Here is a 26,947-nt window from a genome sequence, read left to right as displayed (position 1 = left end):
TTGAAAAACATCAGTCAGAGTTTATGAGGTCAGACAGGAAGTGGAGGATATCTGACATCTGTCATGTGAGTCTGTGTTAGTCTGTGTGCTTCTGTGGGGACAAAAAGAACCTGTGATGCTTAGGGGACATGTGACAGGACTTTTTTATTTACACAGAGGGCAGGTTTATTTGAAAGTCTGAAAGTTTTCTTTTCAGGGAACAAGACTGAGGTGAAGCTCAGGTTTAGGTGTCCTTGTGGTGCTGCTGAGTGATAGTAATACATGATAATAAACCCCTTAAGGACAGTAAAACAAGTGTGTGTGTGTGTGTGTTGCTTTTATCTCTCATCAGAGCACACACACTTCAGCATCTGTGTGTGCATGAGAAAGAGAGAGATATAAAGCATATTCAGTCCACTGAAGTGTGTTCTGAGCCTTCACTGCAGAGGAACACTGCACCGAAAAGGTGAGCAAACACAACTTTTACAGAAACACATATCGCAAACGTTTAATGTGTCATATGTGAGTGGCACATGAAATCAGCATTAAAGTGAACATCTAAAGTTCACTCTGATAACAAACTTTATTTTTGCAAGTTTTGTTCTAAAAATATTAGAGTAAATATGAATTGTAACAACTGATTTATTTAATGTTTTAACTTTAAAAAGTAAGAGTAACACTTTACAGTGTGTTGACTAACTAATATTAAGTAATGCATTTGTTGACAAACAACACATGAAGCACTACATTAATAATGGTTAGCTTTATTATTTATGCGCTACATTAATAATGGTGAGCTAATATTAACTGCAATGTTGTTTTCACATTTTGTTGATGTTAACTAATTAACTAATGTTATTTTAATGAATACTTGTGTTACTTGTTTACTTAAACGTTATAAATAGTGTACCATATGCAGTGTTCACGTTAGAAATGCACTACTTGATGTTAGTCAACACTGTCCTGTTAATAGCTCCTTCAGGTTTAACAATTTCTGCCTTTCCATTAGACAAGACACCACCACAAAATAAAGTTAGCTAACTGTTGTTAATCTCATATTTACAAATACATTAGTTCCTGTTAGACAATACTTAATATGAAAACAATATTAACTGATGCAGTTAATGTGAGCTAACCACTACTAATGTAGAACTTCATGTGTTGTTCATGCTAACCAATGCTTTTACTTAACATTAGTTAATCAACATTCTGTAAAGTGTTTCAAAAGTGAGTTTTGAGTTCACATAGTAAGTAAACAGAACCTGCATTTCATGGATACATTTCAAGCAATTGCTGCTAATTTAATGTTTTAACAATGTTTGAAGGCAACCTGCATGCCTTTGTTATCTTACTACATCCAAAAACTCACAACTGGGTCTTGTATGTGTAAAAAAACAAATCAAGTTGACATCAACTAAATTGGCCGAATTTTAAAATGGTACTTAAAGGAGAATACTATTCTGCTTGCATTTCTGAAGAATTGAATGAGTTGTAAGCAGTGTTATTCAGAGAGATTTGGTGTGAAATGTATGGTTGTAGAGACTCAGACTCAGCGTATTCATAACCATTTCATGCAATAACTTTCTGTGAGGAAGCTTTTAGAGGTGGATGTCTGGTTTCTATCACCATGACTGAACAATTCTGACTTGAAAAGTTTCTCTAGAATGAAGCATTTCACATCACATCACTCTGAATGACTCTGTTTATGTCTCAATGGTTTTAAAATGTGAAAAAATGGTGGTGGAATTCCCCTTTAAAGAATTAGTGCTAAAAGAATGTAAATATTCAAATTAACATTAAGTCAGCCAATCATTAAAACAGTCAATTAATTCAAACAAAAAAGAATGAATTGTGTTTGGTCATGAGACATGTACCCAGAAAGTCACATCTGTTGTATTAAAGTAGGATAAATCCCACATTACTAAACTATTTTGAAAGTTTTTGATTTATTCTATGTTCTATGTCAATGTTGACATTATGTATATTCTATACATAATGTCAACATTGAAATTTCATCTGTTACCAATGGCAGCTGGAGTGATTTGCACAAGAGACAAGATTTTATTGGCTTTTGTAGGCCCTGATCATCAAATTCTAGGCCCCTGGGCACAAATGCGTTGTGGGCTATTTTTAGTGGTGTGGGTATTTTTTTATAAAGTAATAGATATAACACTAGAAAGGGAAAGTTCATGAACATACTTTAAGTTGGCTTGAAAAAGATTGCAGTGCTAGCTTAAATTTACTGCCTCCTTAAAACCACTGTTACCTTACATTCATTGATACCTTTAATACACTGCTACTTTTAATGCACTGGTATCCTAAATCTTCTGTTACCTTAAATCCACTGCTAAGTTAAATTCTCTGGTACCTTATATACACTACTACCTTAAATCTTCCACTACCTTTAATTCAGCAACCTTAAAGCCACTGCTACCTTAAATGTACTGGTACCTTAAATCCACTGATACCTTAAAACATTTGAATGTTACATCTGCTAATACCTAAAGTTAACAGATATCTTGAATTCACTGCTACCTTAAAATTTCTGCTACTTTAAATCACTGATTAACCTTCTGTTATCTTAAATTCACTGTTACCTTAAGTTTCCTGCTACCTTAAATCACTTGAACCTTAAATCCACTGCTACCTAAAATTCACTGTTAACTTAAATACACTGCCACCTTAAATTTGCTTATACCTAAAATATACAGATACCTTGAATCCACAGCTACTTTAAATTTCCTGCTACCTTAAACCACTTGAATTACAACCGCTTGTTATGCTTTGGATTAGGCTGTGTGAGAGATGTGCATTGTGACATCACCTGTGGCAGTTAGTTTGAAGTCTGAATATTCTGCCATTCATTTCCAATGGGAAATTTTTTTTGTCTTTGAATGATCGTTTTATGACAACTGTCTGACCAAAAAGCACAAGTGACCTATTCACGTATATGAGGAACGTTTATGCAAAATTTGGTGATTGTACATCAAAAACTGTAGACCCTGAAAAGTTTACAAAATTTTATTGTAGAATAATAAGAAGATTACAAAGAACATTAAGTTGGCTTTTCCAAATCACTTGATAATAGATAATAAGATTACCCAGAACAGTATTTTGGCTTTTCCAAGCCAACTTTGTTACACGAAAGCTATGTGGAACATTTCATTTCAGTCTGTAAGTCTAACAGTTAGGTGTTCTACCAAATAATCCACACCTCTTACACATCTGCATTGTGCTAATCAGAAAAATTATGACCAAATATGTTACCTTTTTCCTGGCTTTCCTTTTAGCACATTTAGTCACAACGTCATCAATGTCTCTGATAAGCTCAGATTCAATAGCCATTAGTGACAACGTACTGGTGTGTTTGCTTTGTGATTAATTTTGGCATTAGGTTTTATCCTTGTCATCTGTAAGAATGATTGATTTCCTTCACAGTTTGTTACAAAATGTCAGTGTCAAAAAATTTCATAGGGTTAAAAAGACATGAGAACAGTTGACTGCAGTCCATGTTTCAGCAGTAACTGCAGCAGCTGTTGGGGAGACTTATCCTGCTCAGTCTGCACAAAATATCTGAACTGGATTATCCACCAGCAAAGTGCTGATCTAAATCAGACTTATAAGCAGAGTGCCTCAGCTCATTAAGAACATCAGTCATCTTTCATATCCATGTTAAGTAAAACCCAAAACTTATTATTAATATTCTTGTATGTATCCATTTTGTGATCTAAACAGCTGAATAACTTGTCAGTCATAACATTGAATGTCTCTACCTTGAATCTTTAACACCCTTTTAGGGTTACTTTATGCTGTGTTGATTCATCTGGAGTGGCTGGCATACAAAATGTTCAAATGGGTCATGAAGGGATGCAACATATTAACGTAATGATTTAAGAAGAATATATCAGTATTTTGTAGTGAATTGCCTGTCACTTTAAATTGGCTTAAGACACAGTCCCAAAATCAAAAAATAAATGACATCTCCAGAGTGTCCAGTTTTGCACTGGCAAGGCTTTCTCCTGATTCTCAGTCGACTCAAAGCCAATAAAGTGTTTAACTATTTCCGCCTCTTAGCTGACAAATCTAAAAATTAAGGTAAGCTGATCAGTGTGACATATCAGGAGTAGAGACTACTATAACCAAAAATATTTTGCCTTTTGTAACTCTGCAGCTATTACAACCTTCACTTTCTCACCCATCTGTTGAATTAAAGATATGATGTGCTGCCCCTGCATTTTTGTGCTACTTATTTATTTGCTTGGCTAGGAAAGGACTGAAGTGAGAGATAAGTTCCAAAATGCTGAGAAAGTTTTCATTGTGTGATGAACCAAGGACTGTGCAAGCTTACTAGTTGATTTTATCCCATAAAGACAGTATCAAACCATGTAGACTGTGAGCTGCTGGAGGTTGCAGGCTGCAAGAACTGCTGTTAATGGTACTGCTTGCATTGATAATGCTAGCTAGTGGTGTTGTGTTAGCCTGCACATGGATAGTATCTGCTTCATTTGGTTGTTGTGCGAAAAACTTTTTTATTGATGGCAATAGCAGTGTCTCCCTGTCCTCTTTTTCTTTTTTATTTTTTGCTCAGTGCTTTCACCCACGTCTTTTACTCTGTATTTCCAGTTTTGGCTAACAGTTAGCAAGCGCATTTACTCAATGTTTACTCAAAGTTTGTTTTCCAGTTAGCACAAAATATCTGAACTGGATTATCCACCAGCAAAGTGCTGATCTAAATCAGACTTATAAGCAGAGGGCTGTCACCCAAAATTGTAACATGAATAAATATTATTAATCATATTTATGTTGCTTGCATGGGCCCCCTTAGTGGCTTAGGCCCCTAAGCACGCACCCAAAGATCCCATAAAATAATCCAGGCTTGGGCTTTTGGCTCCACTTATTTGCCTGTTAAGTGTGTCTTTCCCTTTTGTTTAACTTACCATTTCTTTTCTATCTTCCCATCGGATGTATGATCATATTTTTTGTTTTGATTTATAGTTTAGTCTTGTTATCATTAGCTGTGCATTCTCTAGTGCTATGTGTGGTTCTCAACAGTGACCACAAGTAAACCAACTCTAGAGAGATAAAGTGGAACCGCATAAGTTAAATTACCACTAGTGAATCAAGTTCAATGAACTTTAGAGATTCCAGATGGAAATGGCCTTATTTTGAAAGAAAGCCGTTTAGTTGTTTGGAAATCATTTTCATAGTTCAGTTCAAGTTCACTAAAAATAAATTATTCTGTGACCTATTCAATTTTGCCACACATTTCTATTCAATCAAATTGAGTAGATTCAGTATGCACAGAGTTTGTAACTTCAACATAAAGTTCAATTGTTGATGGAACAAAATAAAAACATTTCAGTGCAATTTATTTGGAATTGAATTTCATGATTTTTCAATAAAAATGTGCTTTCATTAAATTTTGTCCATTTTATATAAACTAGTTATTTTATACTGGTTTAGATACTCAGACTATGAATAATCAGGGATTAGATACTTAGACCGTGATTAATCAAGGTTTAGATTTTCAGACTGTGATTTATCCAGATCTGCTAAGACTGTGATTAACCCAGGTTTAGATACTTTGTCTGTGACTAATCCAGGTTTAGATATTCAGGCTGTGACTAATCCAGGTTTAGATACTCAGACTGTGATTAATCCAGAATTAGATACTAAGGCAGTGATTAATCCAGGTTTAGATACTCAAACTGTGATTAATCCAGGTTTAGATACTCAGACATTGATTAATTCAGGTTTAAATACTCAAATTTTGATGAATCTAGGTTTAGATACTTAGACTGATTAATCCAGGTTTCAATACTCAGACTGTGATTAATCTAGGTTTAGGTACTCAGACTGCGATTAAACCAGATTTAGATAGTCAGGCTGTAATTAGTCATGTGAAATGTATCGATGAGTCATTTGGCTTCTTTTAAAAAAAGAAAAAACAAGAAAAAATGAGCCAATTACAAACATAGCTTGCATTAGTCATTGTTATTATTTAGCCTCTAATTGTACAGTATGTCAAAACGTTTTTCCTCTTTTTTTCATCTAAATTTAAATTTGATTTGTTATATGTTATGAAAGTTGTTATTGAACATTTGTTTATTATTCTCTCCACTTTTATTTTTAATCCAATTACAATGGGTTAATTACAATCACAATTACAAATTGAGTTTCAGCTGGTAACATCCTGTTTTTGAAAGCAAGTCTTGGTTGAAGGTCATGGAAAGACAGATGCTTAGCATTAACCGGTTACAGTTTCTTTTTGCATCTGCTGTGCTGCTAATTCAGAACCAGAGAACGCTGAAGAAAACTACACACAGCGACGGCTAACAGGCTATATACTACAGCAGGGGTTGTTAACCTTTTCCACCCTAAGGCCCACCTGTGTATAATTACAAAGCATAGCTGCCCACAGGAAAAATAAAATCAGCTTTTTAAAAAATAAAACTTTGTTTTTCTTTTCTTAAATGCTGACACTGAAAACCTGAATATTAGGGCCTGAAAAAACGATCAGACTGGCCATTCTAGTTGCCAGTAGGTTTGCAAAATTTGGAGTTATATTAAAAAACATAAAATATGTTACAAAAAAAACATGGTTGTAGTGGGAAAAAAGGAAAAAAGAAATGTACAAGGTAGATGTGGATTGTAATTTGGAGCTGCAGTCCATCGTGTTTTCACTGAAAATACTCCACTGCCTTTCCCAGAAAAGTAATTGTTTGGTCTCGAGATGTGTCTAGTTTTGAGGGTTTTTGTGATTAATTTGAAATAAACCTCACTCCACTCACCAAGCTTTTGTATTAGCATCATTGCAATTAACAATAATGATAAATCTTACTTGATATCTGCTTTTTTGTCACAGTTTAGCAATTTGAGTTTAACCACTCAGGTCACTGATGCTCGACGAAATATACGTTCCATGATCCATGAGTTGCAATCAAACGCTATTATTTTATGTCTCATCTACTGTTTTTAACAGCAGCTTGTGCTCAGTGTCTAAAGATTCAGTGCTTAACATAGTCGAGATGCTGACTGTACGGCACCAGCACGCTGCTAGAAGAGAAGGAAAGTGAGCTGATAAATTCCCTTGTTTGATCACAGAGCATGTTTCCATCAGCAGTAAACTGAACAGGGTATGGTTCGAAATGGACCGAGACCCACAGGTTTCTACTGGACCGGTTCAGCTGTTTGCTGCAGACCTGAATAGTCACTAAAAAGCCACTACTGCAACGTTTTTATTTGTACATCCCTATTTATATTTATATTGGTTATACTGTGAAAAGGTTTAATTCTTAGATTTTAAGTATTAAGTTAATATTTTTTTGTCCAACACCAGTCATTCTATTTGGTGCTTTTAAAATCTTTAACATTTAAATGAGTGTTTTTGAAGCTCAGTTAGTTGGAACAGAGCCTGTACTGCAGTGGGTGGAACCTTTAGCTTGCTAACTAACATTACTAGGCGTTAGCATAGCCCAGTAGGCTACAGGTCAAAACACCACAGGACAGGTTTGATTTCGGCTTTCTGTCACTTTCAACACCAGTCACTTGACTCTGCTCTCTCAAAAGTGAGTTTTTATTGGCTACACTTGTAACAGCAGAGCAGACAGTATGTACTGTAATGTTTGGATCTGTAGGCCACTAGATATGTTTTTTGGTTTTCTATTCCTCTAACACCAGCTGCTCCACTTTGCTTCCTCAGAATTCAGTCATTACTATCTAAACTTGCATCTGTGTAGATGAACATTTAACATAGCGTTTAATATTTAGCAGTTGTTGCTAGAACAATGGTTTGATATTTATTGAACACTGTGCACTGCTTTCATTTAGTTTACAACCATGTTTTACAGTTTGGGCAAGATGCTGCAGCACAAAATACCAACATAAAAGTAGAACCAATCAGCAAATAGCTATGTGTTCCGGTATCCCACTGAATCGGTTCTGCGGCCCTAAGCATGAGTAGCTGTGTTGAGAAAACTGTGTTGAGCTCATTTGTAAGCATTCCGTGTGGACCATGTCCATGTGCAAATGCCACTAGGACAGCTACTCTCTGTGCTCAGAAGCATTCGGTCCTATGCAGAAACAGTCCTGACTTCCCTGGCACCCTAAGCAAGATTCTACAAACAGGCCTACATGACCTTGAGCAATGTAAACAATTTGCCATTGCCACACAGTCACACCTGACATCCCTGGGCTCCCACTACAATCCTCCTTCATTTAAAACAGTTTGTTCCATCTGTCAGTCTAAGAATAAGTAGACCTGTACAAAACAGAATGATGTACAACCAAACAATATTTATCAATCAATATTTACTCCTTCTGCGATGGACTTGCGACCTGTCTAGGATGTATCCTGCCTTCTGCCCAGTGGCTGCTGGGATAGGCTCCAGCACACCCCCGCGATCCAGAATTATAAGCGGTTTCAGCTTGGCTGAATACTTTTTGGATTTTATTGACTGAGAGATGTGCATCCATATCACCCAGTATGCCAAGCTAATCACCATTAAATTTTAAATTCAATATTTAATCAATAATTAATGTCAATCCATTGCTTTCCATTTTGCATTAGTCCAGAGCGTTAACTAAACCTTGACTGAGAGTTTAGATAATCATTGTAGGTTCTGCACTTGTACATTTGCATCATAACATGTCAGGAGCCAGAAACTGGTCTGCAGAGGAGATAAAGTTTAATTTTAAAATGCTTAAAAAATAGTTAGCAGGACGGATGGCTGGCTGTAGAGTTCTCAGTAACAAGCTGTTCAGACAAATGAAGAAGCAAATGAGCAATAGTGAGTTTACACAAACCATAGGGCAAATCAAAAACAAATCAATTTTGGTGCTTTGTAGAACCTTTTTTAAAAAGGTTCTATATAGAACCATATACAACACATTCTCCATCAATCTGAAGAACCATTTCACTATGCAAAGAAACCTTTAAGCATCAAAATAGTTCTTTTGAGTGTTCATGCTTCTATATATAACCTAAGAGTGTAGGTTGTTTGTTGCCAGTCCTACTTAAAAACTGGAGCTGGGATAAATCATTTTAATCCTGGTCACATCTTCTGTGCTTACACAGTCAAAAATGTACAGTGTTCTTTCACATGGCATTTTAGTTTAAATATCATGACTGATAATGCAGTAGCTGATAACTTTCTAAGAAACGCTTCCTGTTTGTTGCTGTTATCTACTGGCTTTCAACTCTCAATTTCAGCATCTTTCTGAGCGCTGCAACACTCATACTATAGACAGTGAATAGATTTTACAAATGCTTTAAAATGTGAGAAGTTCAGAGCACACAAAACTGAGTTCAAAGCTTACTTTTTATCTCTATTTTGCAGATGACAGAGCTATGTATCATCTTCTTCTTCTTGACTAAACTTGTCATGACCTCTACATACAAAGATTCCACAGGTGAGGTTTGTCTGAGGTATTTGAACTAATTACTTGCATGTTAGGAGTTATGCAACCATATATACACTCACCAAGCACTTTATTAGGAACACCTATACTCATTCATGCACAGAGTTGGCATGTAACTGAATACAAGTATTGGAAATATGTATTCAGAATACAGAAATGAAGTATCTGAATTCTGTCCAAGTTACATTTTGTAAAGGCAGTATGTAGAACACAGTTACTTTTACATTTTTTAGCATACTTTTAGAGTATATACCCAGTGAATAAAAAATGCCATATTTCAGAGCAACACCATCAGTGATTGTTTATTAATTATTTTAAAATAAGCACAAAGCATGTAAAAACTTACTCTAAAGAAGAAGAGTAGACTGATAAATAACTGCGATGAGCCAGGTATTAATCTGAGTGTTTGTAAGCTCTTTTGAGGGATGATTGAACTGAGAGAAGTGGACATATTCTTGAGCGATAAGCTGAAAATCACAGCTACTCACTTCATACACTATTGTTATTGGGATGTGGCAAATTTTGACTAAGGTCATGAAAGGGCAGGGGGATTATGGAAGGAGCAGTGGACTATAGCAGCCAAAATTATGCATTCATATGAATAATTAAATTTTTCATGAAACACATTACCGGAAGAATTACATAAACATAACTGCCAGGAACAACAAGAAATACTCTTTTATTAATATGTATTACCCATCAGGATAACCATAGCATGACTGTTGGTGCCAGACGGGATGGTTTGAGTATTTCTATAACTGCTGATCTCCTGGGATTTTCACACACAACAGTCTCTAGAGTTTACTCAGAATGGTGCAATAAAGGAAAAACATCCAGTGAGCGACAGTACTGCGGACGGTAACACCTCGTTTGATGAGAGAGATCAGTGGAGAATGGCCAGACTGACTCGAGTGGAAAAGCAGAAAGACTATAAGCATGCTGTACAATTATGGTGAGCAGAAAAGCATCTCAAAATAGGCTACAGCAGACCCAACCCATGGACCCAACCTGCCTTGCATCAACAGTCCAGCACACTTTGGGCCAGTTAATACTAATCAATCATTGCTTGCCACAGCCTATTTGAGTATTATTGCTGACCACGTGCATCCCTTCATGGCCACAAAAATGCATCATGTCAAAGACAAAAATGGTTTTCATGAACATGAGTTTTTCAGTGTTTTTTCTTCCTAGTCACCAGATCTGAATCCAGTAATAACAATAGCTATCTAAACTAACACTAGCATTATGTAATGTTGAGCCTGAGCCTGTGCAAGTAAAACCAAAGTTAGCTTTGGGAGTGAAGCAACAAAACTTTTGCCTCCTGCCATATTTTTGTGTTTCTCTGCTGCACTTTGATGACTTTATTAGATTTTCCATCTCAACACCCAGAAAACCACACCAAAGAAGAAACGTAAATTTTCACTTTATTGTCTTTTATGCCAGTCTGTCTTTACCCAGTTTCTAATCACGTAGCCACATGGAATAGCACATTATAACCATGACTGGGGGTGGAGCTGCATTGAAATGACTGATAATAATCACTACAATCAAAATCAACAGCTATTTTAAAATGTATATATATTTGAGAATAGGCTATTTAACATCAACACGTACTATCTTCCTTTGCCTGGTACAAAAACTGCCCTGCAGGTCAGTGGGGGCAGTGCTCAAATACGTGGGGCATTCCAGTAAAGATGTAAGCATTAGATGAAAGAATGGCTACTGAATAAATTAAAATCACTAAATAAATTAAATGGTATGTGTTCTCAGACCTGTCAGAGTTTACATTATCATTGATTTTGTTGCTGACATTCAAATTAGATATTAAACCCTTTTTATATGTGTAGAAATATTTCAGCTTCTACATTACAACTTGGTTTGGCTTGATTCAAGTTTGTCTTTGTGTACATATAAGCTTACACAAAGTCACCGGCAGACCCAAAGGTTTATTCTACACTTCTATAACCTAAGAAGAGCTCAACCAGTTTGCACTGAAGGCCCTCTAGTTACTGAACAATAAGCCTTAGTATGTAATAAACTGGGATTTTAAGGGGTTAATGAGGCCAAATTTGTTTATCCTCAAAGCAAAAAAGATGAAAATTTGCCTCGCTGATAAAAACAAATGTAAACCGTTGTTTAAACTCACTTCTCACTTTTCAGGGTAATTTTGAATTTGCAGTAGACAAAATAGGATTCCCTTGTCTCTAAAAATCCCAGTTTAATTAGTGACTCTTATAATGACAGTAACTGCACAAATCTCTTGACTCATTTTAAGAAATGAGATGCTGTGGGTAGAGCTGCTGTTTTTTTTTTTTTCCAGTTCAGTGTTACAAACATCCAGAAAGAGACAACATCAGTGTCATACAAGGAGAAGCACTGCACTGTCCGTGTGCAAATAATGACTGCAGCCAAGAAACAAATCACACAATGATATCTTGGTTCAAAAATGGAAGTGACGGAATCCAGAAGATCACAACAGACGAGAGTGCACGAGTCCATCATCATGGCCCAGATCTGTATATCCTGCCTCTGACCGTGAATGACACAGGCCTTTACATTACACGCTGGTCATTATTCACAGTTTATATGTGCATACAAAATGTTTAGCCCGCATGTACACACCTGTGGGTCATTCCACGCCAACACACCTGGGCCCTATCCAGTCAAGTTTATTTTGATTGATGAAACCATGTAAACTTTCAAATTTGTGCTCCAATTACATTTTAAGTTATACATTGTTAAAGTTTGTCCCTTCAGATTCTAAACTGCAGCCTAAATATTAAGTTTAGCTTTTACCGAATGACTGAACCAAGCAGAGATTTTTACCTGGAAACAAACACTAAAATTATATTTTATTTTGTAGTAATACATGCCTTTAGAGGAGGGTGCCTTTTTTTTGGTCTAATTGTGCAACATTTTATCTTTGAATTTTTTGCCAAATTTAGATATTGTGAAATATTCCTACATTTCTATCAAATCTGTGATTTATTCATTTCTGAATGCAACAATGAAAGGTAGACCATAAGTCTAAATGGATTCACAACTTAAATCCATTGTGTAGGCCCTTTTTGGCCAGTTTACAGTATTTCTTTGTAGTTTTTTTTAATGAGTGACTAAGACGTCCAATATAAAGGAGTGGTTAAATTGTAAAAAGAAAGCTGTGTCTCCGCAGTGCTGTATGTTGTAAGTGTGGTGTGTCTTGCAGGTGGGAGACAGAGGAGAACTGTAATGAATTTGAAACATACATTGAGGTTTCTGAGGAGTTCCACACTGATCAGCTATATTCAAACTCATCAGAGGAGCCAGCCAATGTGTGGATTTCATGCCCAGTGTGTGAAAACCAAGACAAAACTCTTATCTGGTACAAGGTAGATTAAAGAGAAAAGCTGTTTCTGCCTCACTTTAACATTTGGTTCTATTTATTGCTTTGGAACTATGTTTTCTGATATTCTGTCACAAACATAACTTTGTAATGTCTATACTGATCAGTTTATAGACTGTATCACATACAGTGGGATCCAAAAGTCTAAGAGCACTGGGGAAAATGCTTCTATTTTGCATTTATTTTAAATATATAACCTTGTTTTCATTGCAAATGACATCATCAACATGACAATCTGAGTGAACAGTAGAATCTTTAAATTTTAATATAAATTTCAGCATTTTTGTTTGTCCCTTCTTTGCTTTAATGACAGTGTGCACTTAAGCTGGCACAACTCTGATTGCTAACAATGACAAAATCCTCTGATCAGTAGATGAAATTCACTTGACTTGAATCAGCTTTGGTTCACAGGAACAAAAAAGCCTTAACACGGTCAAAGCTTGCACTAGAGGGTGTGTTGTAGGGTACTGCATCTCATTTTCTGCTCTGGGATTTTTTTTCTCCATTGCAGGGGCACTTCATCATGTTTTTCACTTGGAAGGGCATCTAAGAGGGCACTTCATGATTTTTTTTTTTGTAACAGAAAGGCACATGTAGGGAATGTCAAGTTTATCCTGCTATGAGGGCACCTATATGACCCCATATCACATGTTCTCCCCTGGAGGGGCATAATCATGAATGTGCACTTATTGAAGGGCAGAGTTTATTACAGTGTATGCTAGGTTGGTATGCTAAGCATGTGTTTGAGCACACTGTAGTATGAGTATGCAGAAAAATAGTTCTGCAAAAATACTTGATTGTACTATATTTGAGAATATATTAATTATATATGAGGAATATACTAGGAATATATAAATTGATATACTGATTATGTGAAATAAGAGCACATGGATAGTACTACAAAACAATTTTAGAACACTTTTAACATACATTTAGATAATTTAGATATAACATAACTTATATAACTGTTTAAGCACTACTTAAGTATACCTTTCCAAATAGGAGTCATGTTATAATTTTCAGGTAGTGTAAAATGTATTACATTGAATAACAACACATTACACAGGAATTCTCTTTGATGTAAGTGCACCCTGACATCCCATTGATATGACGTGATGTTTTTTTTATACTGTTAGATCTACATTTGATGTAAAAATTGTCTCATACAATTACCATTAAATTAGCACAAGGAAGATCATTTTTAAGCTGCTTTGAAGTGTACTTGTATTTTATATTTATAAATTCAACATGGCCAGACTTTATATTTATCACTAATAATATCATATTGCTAGTACAGAATATTTCATTGTGAGGATTGCTTAAAGCACACTTAGTTGAAGTATAGATTTAACACATAAATAATACATATTGTTTAGAAATACTTTGTGAAAGTGTAGTTTTAGCATAAGATAAGCATAGTTCATTGTAAGCAAAATTTGTCTTTTTCAAGTATACTTTATTAAAGCGTTTTTGTGAATGTATAGTTTAAGCACAAAAACACAGTTCTCCGTAAGCATAATTTGATGAAGCACTGTTTCAAAACAAAAATGATAAAACGGGAAAACACACACGGAACGACAACTTATAAGCTATTGGGTCCGTTTATTCTCTATCAGGATTTCAAAGATTTGATGTAGTGAGAGGAATTCAGCTCACCGTCACAAAAGTATAACGGCCAACTGAAACAAACAAAGAAATAAAAAAAAAAAATAAAAATACAAATTTCAGTGGACCGGGCTTAAATACTTTTCCGGTCCACCACAGCCTCATACGTATACAGCACAAAGAAAACAATTATGCAAAATAACAAAAGTATGTACAGTACAAATAATACGGTAGTGGGTGTTGTAAAAATAAGCACAACATTAAAACCGCACCACTTTTGTTTTGTACAAAATCATCAATATACCACATTTACTTTAATTCTTCTTTTTTCTCAGAAAAAGCAATACTCACTTTGCTTGTGTGCGCAACACCAAAACACATATAGCTTAGACCACCTAGACCAGTTTAGCTTTTCTCATTCACGGTAACTATATAAACAGAATGGAAATATTCACCACCATAACTGACAATAGTACAATATTTTGCATTCCTATTACATTACCAATAAACTGAACATAAAACTCTATTAAGGAGCTGCCTTATAGCTTTTAACAGCTAACACGGTTTATATAGGCAAACTGACCTGCTCAACTGCTGAGAAAGTCTCCATGCACACGAATAACTTGAACTAATGAAGCATATTTTATTGTTTACAGGAATATAATTAGAATATTTTCACCTTTCCTCCCACAGCTAGCGTACCGCAGCTCTAACCAGCTTCTTCTGGTTTCTTCACTCGCTCTGTCTGTGCTCTGTGAAATAGTGCCCCTGTGAGGTCTTGAAGGCACAGGAACCTATTTTTCTTGCTTCTAGATTAATGTAGGTGAAACTGATAGGATCTAATTATCACCTGGCTACAGGTAGCTGTATCTAGGACTGACTTGGGCTCATGGTGCAAATTCGAGTGCTGTCCCGCATTCACTCTCCTACTTTTATGGGGTGCAGCTACAGGAGCATCCAGAACAGGTTTTGGAGTATTTACCACTGGCATCGGCATCTCCTTCTCCTCTTCAGAGGCCCCTACCGTTTCTGAAGTCCTACTAACAGGAGCAGGGGCAAAATTTTGCACTCCTTGTCCATTATCAGTTTCAAACTTCCTCATCTGGGTATGCATTTTTAAGTGGCTGGGTCTTGACATGGCATCAACCCCTGGGGCCTGCTGTCCATAAATATAACACCAACTTCTGAGTCCTCTGAATCTGATTCTGATCCCAGGGAATAGACCAAACGGTGTTGCAAAGGCAGTCTTGTGTCTGTCACTTTCCTCTACTGCTACCTGATGGTAGCCACTGGCGAAGTCTAGGGTTGAAAAGTACTGCGCTCCACGCAGGGCATCAAAACTTTCATCGATGTGTGGTAGAGGGAAAGCATCCTTTTTGGTCTTATGATTTAATTTCCGGTAATCAACACACAACCTTATACTGCCGTCTCATTTCTGGACCAGCACTATGGGGTATGCATAGGCACTGCTGCTCACCTTTCCTTAACAGCTTGGAAATGTGTTCTTGCACTTCCCGGTACTGATTCGGCGGAACCCAGCGGTAAGGCTGTGTAACTGGCTTGTCATCGACTAGATGTACTTCATGCTTAACTTTGTCAGTGTAGCCAAAGTCTTCATCCTCTACTGCAAAGATATCAGAGTACTTAGACAGTAATGCTCGCAAGTGGGTCTGCTAAACAGCACTGCCACCAATGTCAAGTTTGTCCAGAATAGATTGCAGTTCACAGTTACTAGGCCCTTCACCCACATCAAGCATGATCTGTTCAATGTCAGCTAAAATCCTTTGAAACTTCACTGCACACTGTGGTTCATTATCCACGCATTCTACTCTTGACAAGATACCCAGCCGAGTACGAGGGGAGAGCCAAACATCCTCCAGTGAGAAATTTAATATCTGTACTGGAAATGTGCAGTCACTAGAACCAACGAGCGTGGGAACAACTATAAGACCTCCTGGTAGTTGCACACTAAGCGGTTCGAGCTGCATTCGTTGACTGTTACCTGCACTCTTTGATGCTCTCTTCACTAGGAGGGTCACCAACGATCCTGTGTGAATGTGTTCCATGTTTTTTCCTGCTACTCGGTCAACCTCTTTCCGATCAATCTCACACTTCTGCATTTTATGGAAAACACTTCTCCAGTCTGAATCCAACTTTCCTCCTAAGGTAGTATCAAATTCTGCATGCACCAGTTGTCTGCATTGGCTGATAATGTTCATACCAATGATACATGGAACCGACTGTTCAGTGTCACGAGGATCCTTGACTATCAAGAAACCACAATCAGGCATCCTCAGACCCATGGCCTTAACCTCCAGCTCTAGATATCCGAGGTAGGCCGTTAGCGGCTGTCAACTTAAGCCAACCAGCTGTGAGAAACATATCATCATCTTCTCCAGACAGGTGCTTTCTGAAGAACTGCTCAGTAATAGTGCTCACTTGGTTACCTGTATCCAGTAAGCAAGGGGTCTATACACCACCAATCTCAAGCTCAACTATTGGACATGTTCCTATGGCACACTGTAGCAAGTGGTCACGAGAAGACTGTACATTATCTGAGTCTATAGGGCTCCCCCAAATTGCCCGACTCACAACAACCAGGGGGTCTCGTTTCCCTGTGAGCTAGTAGAGGTTGGTGGTACCTTTCTGGAACCTGGTTTTTGTGGACAGTGTTTGGCTATATGCCCTGGAGTCTCACACCTGAAACAGATTGGCTGTCCATCTTCTGTGTACTTTGGTTTTACTTTAGGCTTGGTGACAGTACTACTTTCACCCTCTGTAAACCTCTGTACTGTAAGATCCTTTACTGCTTGAGTTAATTCACTTACGGCATGGCTTTGCTCTACAACCACTTTTACCACATCTTCTAGGGTGACAGGCAGTGGTTCATGCACCTTGAGAGCTGAGCACTGTGCTAGGCCACTGCTACTACCTTTCAGTTTAACTGTTTTGGCTTTTGCAGAAGATTCTTCTAGAAACCACAACTGAGCTTCTTCCCTCACATCAATCAAAGATGATTCAGGTGATTTCTAACATATTTGCAGAGCTCTCTCCTAAGAGAAGGATCTCTAACCCCTTCTACGAACTGGTCCCTCAGCACTAATTTCTCATCAATTAAGAAATCAGGAGAACATTTCAATAACAAGCTAAGGGCCTGTGCCAAAGCGTGTGAAAACTCCCTCATGCCCTCCCCCTCTTGTTGCCTACAGTTGTAGACGCTATGCAACAACTGAGGTGTACTGCGTTTGTTGTGAAAAGCATCTCTGAGGTATGCAAACAAGTCACTAACATTACTTTCATCAGAATGACCACGCATCCGTGCTTCTTCTAAAGCTGGGCCTCTTAAAAGTGACATAACAAAATCGTATTGGTCTTGATCAGACAGATTTCTAGCACGAAGTACACGTTCAACTTCTTCAATAAAGTCATCAATATGCCTGCCATCTTTTTCAAACTCACCACTGAAAGGAGCAATGTGTCTTTCTCATGGAACATAAACATAGGATCTGTTACTGAGTGTAGCTATAGTTGCCACAGCTTCCTCATGCTTAGCAGGCAACTCTCTGATTTGTTCTTGGAGGTTTGGTTCTGGTTGTGCATCACCTGACTGAGATACAGTAGTACAGTCTTTTCAGTCCCTACCACAAACTTGTCAAAGGATAAAAAGTCCACCAGCAGCAGCTGACACAATGATCACAGTGGAACAAGGTCTCTAGGTCTCAGTATCTCAGCGTCGCCCTCTGGAGTACTGACGTGGTCCTGTAGCGCCACCACGACAACTGCTGGGCATCTGACTCGTCTTCCGTGTCTCAGGGCTCTACAACCTGCTCTTTACCACTACTGTATTATGTACCGAATTTAATATTTGCATAAACCAAAAACTGAAAATTCCTCTTTAATAATTGAAGGGACCCCACTCCTGGTACCAAAAATTGTAGCCCGGGGAACTTATAAGCTATTGGGTCCGTGTATTTTCTATCAGGATTTCAAAGATTTGATGTAGTGAGGGGAATTCAGCTCACCATCACAAAAGTATAATGGCCAACTGAAACAAACAAAGAAATTTTATTGTTTAAAATTATTTTATTGTTTACAGGAATATAATTCAAATATTTTCACCTTTCCTCCCACAGCTAGCGTACCGCAGCTCTAACCAGCTTCTTCTGGTTTCTTTGAATGCACTCGCTCTGTCTGTGCTCTGTGAAATAGCACCCCCATGAGGTCTTAAAGGCACAGGAACCTATTTTTCTTGCTTCTAGATTAATGTAGGTGAAACTGATAGGATCTAATTATCACCTGGCTACATATGCTTTTCATGCATACTTCATTGAAGTACATTTTTAATACCGCAATAACACGTTTCTCCACACTCTGCAAAAGTATAGTTTAATCATAAAAATTTGCCTACTGCAAACAATTCAGATGAATTTTTGATGTCTCTTTTGCTAATGCAGTGACTGCTAAATATGACAAACAGGACACATTCAACCCGCATGTTTTAAACAAGCCTAAGTGTGCAGAAAAAAGCACAAAAAGTGCCAAATTTGTACACCAAAGTGAAGTATACTTTTTGGGTCATTCTATAGAAACGTCCACTTTTCTATCTATCCATAGGTGTCACTGGTGTTACCAATCCTCATTGGTGTTACATATAAGCTTCATATGATATCATGAGCTAAATGAGAAAATTTCTGATAACTGCAAAACACAGTGGATTTACCATGTGCTTTTTTCATAGATCTTCAGAAAATAGGTAAAAGGAAGTCAAGTGATGTCATCAGTGTGATTTTTATTTCAAAATAAGAGATTTTTTGCTATGCGGTAACACCAGTGACACAACTCCTGGGGACATCAACTTTCTTTATATATTTTAAAATATTTATTTGCCATTTGCTTTCTTTATGTCATTTAATTTATATATTCCATAGTCATGTATAGATTAATGTAGTTAAATTGCAAATATTATATAAATATAATTTTTAATAATTGATTAAAAAAACAAGATTGCTAAATTCATGGCTGAAGAAGGTGTAATTGTTAAAATAACTTACTGCTTTATTTTAAAATATAAATAAATTGTAACCCTAATATGTTTTTTAAGTGTAATATATCTCTAAACACTAGGGACACAAAATGGACGTTTCTGTAGAATGACCCTTTTGAAAGTACACTAAAATATAGATTCAGTAGGTAAAAAGTGAAGTAGAAAATAACAAAATCTACTTGGAGCATCCTGTATATAGTTTAAGTACACTAATATTGTGTCAAAGTATATTGCTTTTTCATAAGGGATGACAAACAAGATATACAACTAAACAAGGAGACTGGCACAGCAACAGATGCATGGGAAAGTGTAAGACTTTGCAAAAGAGTCTCAAAATAGGTAGTCCAGGAATGAGCAGAGAAACAAGCTGCAAGTGCAAACAATGATTAGGAGCAGCTCCCAGGGTGGCGCATGGACTATTTATGCACCTTGTCACAAAGTCATCTCAAACTTTTTGTGCTTTTTTCACAAAGAAATCTGCACACTTAGCCTTGTTTAAAACATGCGGGTTGAATGTGTCCTGTTTGTCGTATTTAGCAGTCACTGCATTAGCAAAAGAGACATCAAAAATTCATCTGAATTGTTTGCAGTAGGCAAATTAAACTAGAGATAGGCACTGTGTATGGATAATGTCACAATAGAAGGCTAACTAAAGGAACACTATCTAGGACTCAAGTTTAAAGGTGATTAATGAATGTAGCCATAGTCAATGATGGTGCCTTGGTGGAGCATATGGAGATCTTCTTCACCACTTATCCAGAACATTCCTAAATGTCCACTACATTACTAATCTGTTGTCATTGACTGTCTTCAGTATACTGCAGTAGTATACTGTAATCTGTTGTCATTAACTATCTTCAGTAGACTGTATTCAGTATAGGAAGGAAACAGGGTGGCGAGAGGGTGTTCAGGCATGGTCTTTCTCCCAAACTTCACTTATTTTACAGTATTTTTCCCACAGGAAATATCACTGATTGTAGGATAAGTAATGCCTGTTTGTTGTTTCTTTAATATGTTGTTTTCTTTTGGAGGACCTCCATCTGATCCCTGGGAGATCTGAGGAACATTTGCGTATTTCTAATTTTTCAAAAAAAGATGAGGGCATCTACACCTGTTTGTGTACTTGGGAGCATAATGGCATAAAATACAACACCAGTGGATCCCGCCAACTGCACATCACAGGTATTCTATGCACCCAAACTAAAGCACCACAGACTGTATATCTGATTGCACTGTCTGTGAATTTTAACCTTCTGCATTTTAAACTTGTTTACAGAACCTTCAACAAATTTTCCTACAACGATTCTGTATCCAAATAACATGTCTGTAGAGTTCGTAGATCTGGGTGAGACTCTGAGTCAAAATGAACATATGAAACAAGTTAAATAAAAATATGAAGTTGTAGTAAGACACAACTCAAGCTCATTCTGCTTCTTACAGGTTCTAAGGTGGAACTGAATTGCTCTGCATTCTTTGGCTTCAACGTGAGAGATCAGTGCTCGGTTTTATGGCTCAGGAACAACACCCAGCTGGATGGAGCGGAGGGGTATACAGTTTATGAAAGGTAAAACAATGGGTAGTGAATCATATTATATGTAGTCATGCCTAAAAGGTCAGGGTTTTCCATTCTTTATAAGATGCCTCTTGAGCTCTTGGTTGCTCTTTAGCAGATCTTTCTTGATTGGTTCTTCTTTACTAGCTGATCAGTTTTACTGTTGAATTCCAATACAAAACAGATTTAAAAATAACCATTAGCAAAGGCTACAGTCCCCCTAACAGTCTCTTCAAAAGAAACACCACCAGTGATTCTACAACTCCATTTCCAAAAAAGTTGGGACGATGTGCGGAATGTAAACAAATATAGGGATGCAATGATATGCAAATCATGAAAACCATATTTTAAAGGAAAATACTACAAAGACAACATATCAAATGTTGAAATGTCACCTCTTCTTTTAACAGTACTCTGTAAGCGTTTGGGGACTGAGGAGACCAATCGCTGTACTTTCGAAAGTGAAATGTTTTCCCATTCAGTTTGATATAGGATTTCAGCTGCTCAACAGTTCAGGGTCTTCTTTGTCATATTTTTCATTTCATAACCCTCCAAATGTTTTCAATGGTGACAGGACTGCAGGCAGGTCAGTTTAGCACCCAGACTCTTTATATACAGAGCACTGTTATTATAAAACATGCAGAATATGGTTTGACATTGTCTTGCTCAAATAATCAAGGCCTTCCCTGAAAAAGACATCATCTGGATGGCAGCATATGTTGCCAAAACATGTATATATCGTTCAGCATTAATGGTGCCTTCACAGATGTGCACATCATCCTTGTCGTGCACTAAAGCACTCCTATATCATTAATACTAGCTTTTGAACTGTGTAATGATAACAAGCTGAGTGGTCTTTAGCCTGGAGGACACAGTGTCCATGATTTCCAAAAAGAATTTCAGATGTTGATTTGTCGGACCACAGAACCACTTCCCCTCGGTCCATTTTAAATGAGCTCAGGCCCATAGAAGGTGATGGCGTTTCTGGATCCTGTTTATATGTGATTTTTTTATTTGCGTTTTAAAGTTTTAACTTCCATTTGTGGGTGCAGTGACAAACTGTTTTCACAGACAGTGGTTTTCAGAAGTGGTCCATGCAGTGATTTCCACTACAGAATTATGTCTGTTTTTAGTGCAGTGCTGCGTGATGGCCCAAAGATCACAGCCAGCAAATACTGTTTTTCAGCATTGTCCCTTGCATACAGAATTCTCCAGATTCTCTGAATCTTTTAATGATTAAGCACTGTAGATGATGAAAAGCAGAACTTTGCTATTTTATGCTGAGAAACCTTATTCTTGAATTGTTGCACTATTTGCTCGTGCAGTCTTTCACAGACTGGTAAACTCTCCCCATCTTGACTACTGAAAGACTCAGCCTCTCTGAGATGCTCTTTTTATACCCAATCATGTCACTGACCTGTTGCCAATTAAACATCAGGTGTTTTTTTTTTTTAGCATTACACAACTTTACCAGGCTTTTGTTGCTCCCATCCCAACCTTTTTGGAACAGATTGATGGCATCAAATTCAAAATAGGCAAATATTTTTCAAAAAATACAATTTCTCAGATGTTTCTTTGATATGTTGTCTTAGTACTATCTTCAATGAAACATAGGGTTTAAATGATTTGCACATCATTGCATTTTATTTTTATTTACATTTTGCATAGCGTCCCAACTTGGAAATGGGGTTGTATTTTAGAATCACTGCATGCAGCAAGCATATTAGTTAGACAAACTTTAAGTAAAGTGGACTTTACTTAACAGCTTTTTTACAAACACTGAAGTTTCTGTTAAAGCCTGATTAGACTGATAGATCAATGTGATTAGAAATTAATATCAGTATTGCTGAGCTTCGCTAAAGCCTGAGCAGACTAATAAATCAATTGGATGATCAGTTATTAATCTCAGTGTTGCTGAGCTCTGCTAAAGCCTGAGCAGACTAATAAATCAATTGGATGATCAGTTATTAATCTCAGTGTTGCTGAGCTCTGCTAAAGCCTGAGCAGACTGATAAAACAATGTGTTGATAAGTTACTAATCTCAGTGTTCATAAACTCTTTTGAGGGATTATTAAACTAATAATGTCCTCAGTAGTGGACATGTTTGCATGTGATACGTTTTGCATCAATAAGTGTGTTTACATGCACTTGATAATCTGATAATTGCAGAAAATCTGATTTTGTCACTAATCTGATCAACGCCTTTACATGCACTTGAGTAATCAGATAATGGAAAACTCCAGGTCCACATGAGTCAGGCAATAATCAGATTTCTGCTTTGCAACCAGCCAATAAACTCAGAAGAAGACGTGATGTAAACATAATGTAAAACTCAAACTTCATGCCACAGCGTTTTTTTCAAAACACATCGCGCCACTTTACCTGAAACTATGAAGATACATCATCTAGAAGATGCAGAGAATTTAAATTCTTCATTTCATCAACCATGTAGTTGGTTTCAGCGACGCTCCAAAAGTGTTTTACTGCCATCTCGTGGCAACGCTGCTTGCTTATATCCGGTATCGCTGTCTGTTTCGCACGTGTGCAGACTGAGACATCCGAAATCCGGGTAAGAGTTTACATGCCCTGAGAAATCTGATTACTGAGCTAAAATCCAGCTCTTTTTAATGGATTTCTTAAGCGGATTTGTAGACCTTACTCCAATCTCAGAATTTGGAGTATGCTGTTAGCATGAACATTTGAATAATCAGATAACTGCAAAAATCGAATCATGATCAGATTATTGAGTGCATGTATATGCACTCACTGTTACACAGTGGACTAAAGCAGATGGTGAGAGAAAAAAAGTTTTCAGAACTTAAATGATAAGTGAATTTTTATCTCTGTTCCTTGCTCTTAGTGGTTGGCATGGCCAGATCTTCATGTAATGAAACACTAAGGTGCCAACCAGTAACAGCAAGGAACAGTATGAATTAAAAAAAAATTCCCACATGCCTTACCAAAATGTGCTGTAAATGGATTCTAAATGTATTCTGAATGTGTTACCTTTTTATTTATTGTAATGGAATACATTACTGAACATAATTAGGACAGTGTATTCAGTATTCAGCCATCACTACTTTTACAAAGTACACTTGACTGGTGTTTTCTACTAAAGCAGGCCTGTTAACGATGAACCTGTTTATATAATTCTGGCCACAAATTCTCCAATTGGTCATGTCTAACTTTGGTCATGTCCAATTCCACCCATTGGTTAGGTCTCCCTAATAACAAAAAAAGTGCTGGGAAGGTGAAGGCTAGCACAAGATTCCTCTAAGTCATGTAAAGCCAGCCACTGCATCTTTGCCACTAATGCAAAGTAATCGGACAGCTGAACTGTTACTCTTTAAGGTCAAAGTCACTGTCCCTGGTTTCAACCAATATTCTACAGCAGATTATTCTTGCTATCATAACCCCATAGCAGCTGCTAGTTACAATACTTTGCTTTTATTTTTCAGGAAGGAAACAGAAACATTTCATTCATTCCTCACTATCCATAAGGTTTCTGAGATGGACCTTCAGTCTGAGTTTCACTGCAAAGCTATAAGCCCATATAAATGGATGTATGTAATCATTACTCTCAAATCCAGGGGTAGGTTTGTTACTTCTGATCATTTTTAGGATTGAAATGAATTTGCCATACAGTGTTATAAGTGATAATAAACTTTTATTAATCTTCATTTTTCAGAATCAGTGCTCCCATTGGTTGTGATGTTTTTGTGCATCTTTTTGATTATTTTGCTGGCTGCTGGTACAACAAAGTGGTATGCCATGGATCTGGCCTTGTTTTTCAGAGGCTTAGGACTTGTACAGAACAAAAGAAATGGTAAAGAAATTTTAGGTCTATTTAGATTATTATAGAGAATGGGGTCATTTAAGTCAAAGGTTCTACACATACAGTTCAGTATTTTCAGGTAGTCCATATGTTTGCTCCCCAGAACACCTGAACTAAGCAGTGGGAATTAGGGATGCATCAATACAATTTTTCTTTACGATACAATTTTTGCAATTTTTTTCAGACCGAGTACATATTTTTCAGTATTAGACAGTCTTCTGGTTGTACCGTTGTGCACGGACAAAGCATACAATTTATATACTCTTGCTGTACAAAAATGCTATGTGCAATCTCTAGTCAACAGACAATTTCAAATTAAGAAATAACACACTGCTCACCGAGTACTGAGTAAACATGCTGAGAAACTGATCATTGCTGCTAACACTGAGCACTGATGCTATAACCAGATGGTGATGTATATGGTAGGACAATACAGTCTCTCTGCAGCCTTACAAATAAAATCACTGCAACAATGGTTATACCTCGCTATTCTATTCAGTCAAAGAGAGTAAAGTCAGCAAAGACAGACTTTTGACTTTTTTTGCCTTCGCTTGTGAAGCCATGTGTATCCATGTGAATCCACCTGTGTTAGAGAAGTGGTTGTGAATTACAGAGTGTATTGCTGGTGGGAATTTGCCATGGTTGAACTTATAAAGTGACTTTGTGTCTGACTGTCATAGAGTCAGTAACGCTTCTCTGTGTGATCAGACCCTTGTTCACTGTCAGCCTGAGTCATTCATTAGTGCAGCAGCATACACTCACATTGTATCAGCTGTGATAGAATGCTTGAATAATTGAAATAAAAGGCTGATGTGTCTTTGCCTGGCTTAACAACAGTTTAGGAATCATTGCAAAGTGCCAGTGGACAAATGGAGTTCTTTGTTGTTGGGGTGCCAAGTTAACAGTTCAGAGTAAACTCCTGAATTTTATAAGGCCCTTTAAGTGACATCTATGTTTCCGCAATTCAGATGGAAAAATATACGATGCATATGTGATCTACCAGAAGGACAATGTCGATGAGAAAATGAAAAAGAAGTTAGCTCATTTCATCAACAGTGTTCTCCCAGCCATCCTGGAAAACCACTGTGGCTTTAAACTCTACATCCACGGCAGAGACGACCTGCCTGGAGAAGGTGGAGTATAAATCCATATATATGTGTGTGTGTACATATATATAAATATATAAGGTATAACATCAATTGCGTAAATGCATATCTAACTAACAATGACTTACACAGCCCAACAGGAGAATCTGTTAAATGGTCCAATGATCAACACTGTAAATAAACGGTACTTGCATCTACTGTCTTGTGCTAATGCTGTGAGTGCACATACAGAAATTTGAAGTTACTTTTAAAGCCAAAAGACAGCTTAGAATGTTTTATGTGCACTAGAGGTTTGAACTCAAAAAACATATGAGCCAAAATGACTGGCTCCAGTACAAATTCTTGTGAATAAAATGTAATTTACATAATCTCCATCATACTTCACCTTTTTTATGCATACATATTTTTACACAAGTGAAAAGTTAGGGTTTAAGGGGTACAGACAACTCCCAATAGAAAGTACCCTATAAATAATGATCTTATATTTAGCTTATTTCTATCTCCAATAATAGTTTTTCTTTCTTTCTTTCATTTTCTTTACTGTGGGGCTGCAGTTTAAACTAATTCAGTAGAATGGTCCATATATACTCAGTTTGGTTAATAAAACAGCAGAACAGTGAAACTGTGCTCATTGACTTTCATTTGTGTTCTGTCAGCAGACTGCATTGAGCTCACTGAAATGAGAATGCAGCTCAGCCGAAGGCTGATAGTGGTGCTAACTCCAGGGTTCAGCCAAGAACAAGATCTTATGACCCCAGCACAGGGTTACGACTGGCAGGTGGGGTTACATCGGGTGCTGGTTCAGCAAGAAACAAGCATGATTCTGATCCAGCTCGGAGAAATTAAGGATTACTCTCACTTGCCCCTGGGTCTGCAGCATCTCCTGCAGAAGAGCCCGCCGCTAAAATGGAACGAGGGGAGTCGCCAAGCAGCTTCCCCCAGCTCTCACTTCTGGAAGCAGGTCCGCTACATGATGCCTGTCATCCCTGCACAGCAGTGCGGTCCAAATCTGGGTTCTCTCTAA

The 26,947-nt window shown here is 37.2% G+C and overlaps 1 protein-coding gene across 1 annotated transcript; it reads left to right on the top strand.

Annotated features, from left to right (window-relative positions):
- The first annotated feature begins 42 nt into the window (after nucleotides 1–42).
- il1rl1 (interleukin 1 receptor-like 1) lies at nucleotides 43–26,947 on the top strand. Its single transcript, XM_036561848.1, has 11 exons — nucleotides 43–445; nucleotides 9,318–9,390; nucleotides 11,720–11,966; nucleotides 12,605–12,767; nucleotides 20,462–20,612; nucleotides 20,707–20,775; nucleotides 20,871–20,994; nucleotides 24,441–24,574; nucleotides 24,671–24,808; nucleotides 25,786–25,950; nucleotides 26,583–26,947. Exons 2-11 carry the CDS (start codon nucleotides 9,318–9,320, stop codon nucleotides 26,945–26,947), a joined length of 1,629 nt encoding a protein of 542 aa, XP_036417741.1. The 5' UTR covers nucleotides 43–445.

This window comes from Colossoma macropomum, unplaced genomic scaffold (genome assembly GCF_904425465.1).
Source record: "Colossoma macropomum unplaced genomic scaffold, Colossoma_macropomum, whole genome shotgun sequence".
In the NCBI taxonomy this organism is placed as follows: domain Eukaryota; kingdom Metazoa; phylum Chordata; class Actinopteri; order Characiformes; family Serrasalmidae; genus Colossoma; species Colossoma macropomum.
The sequence above is the reverse complement of the archived record's forward strand: the minus strand, read 5'-3'. Positions and strand labels throughout refer to the sequence as shown.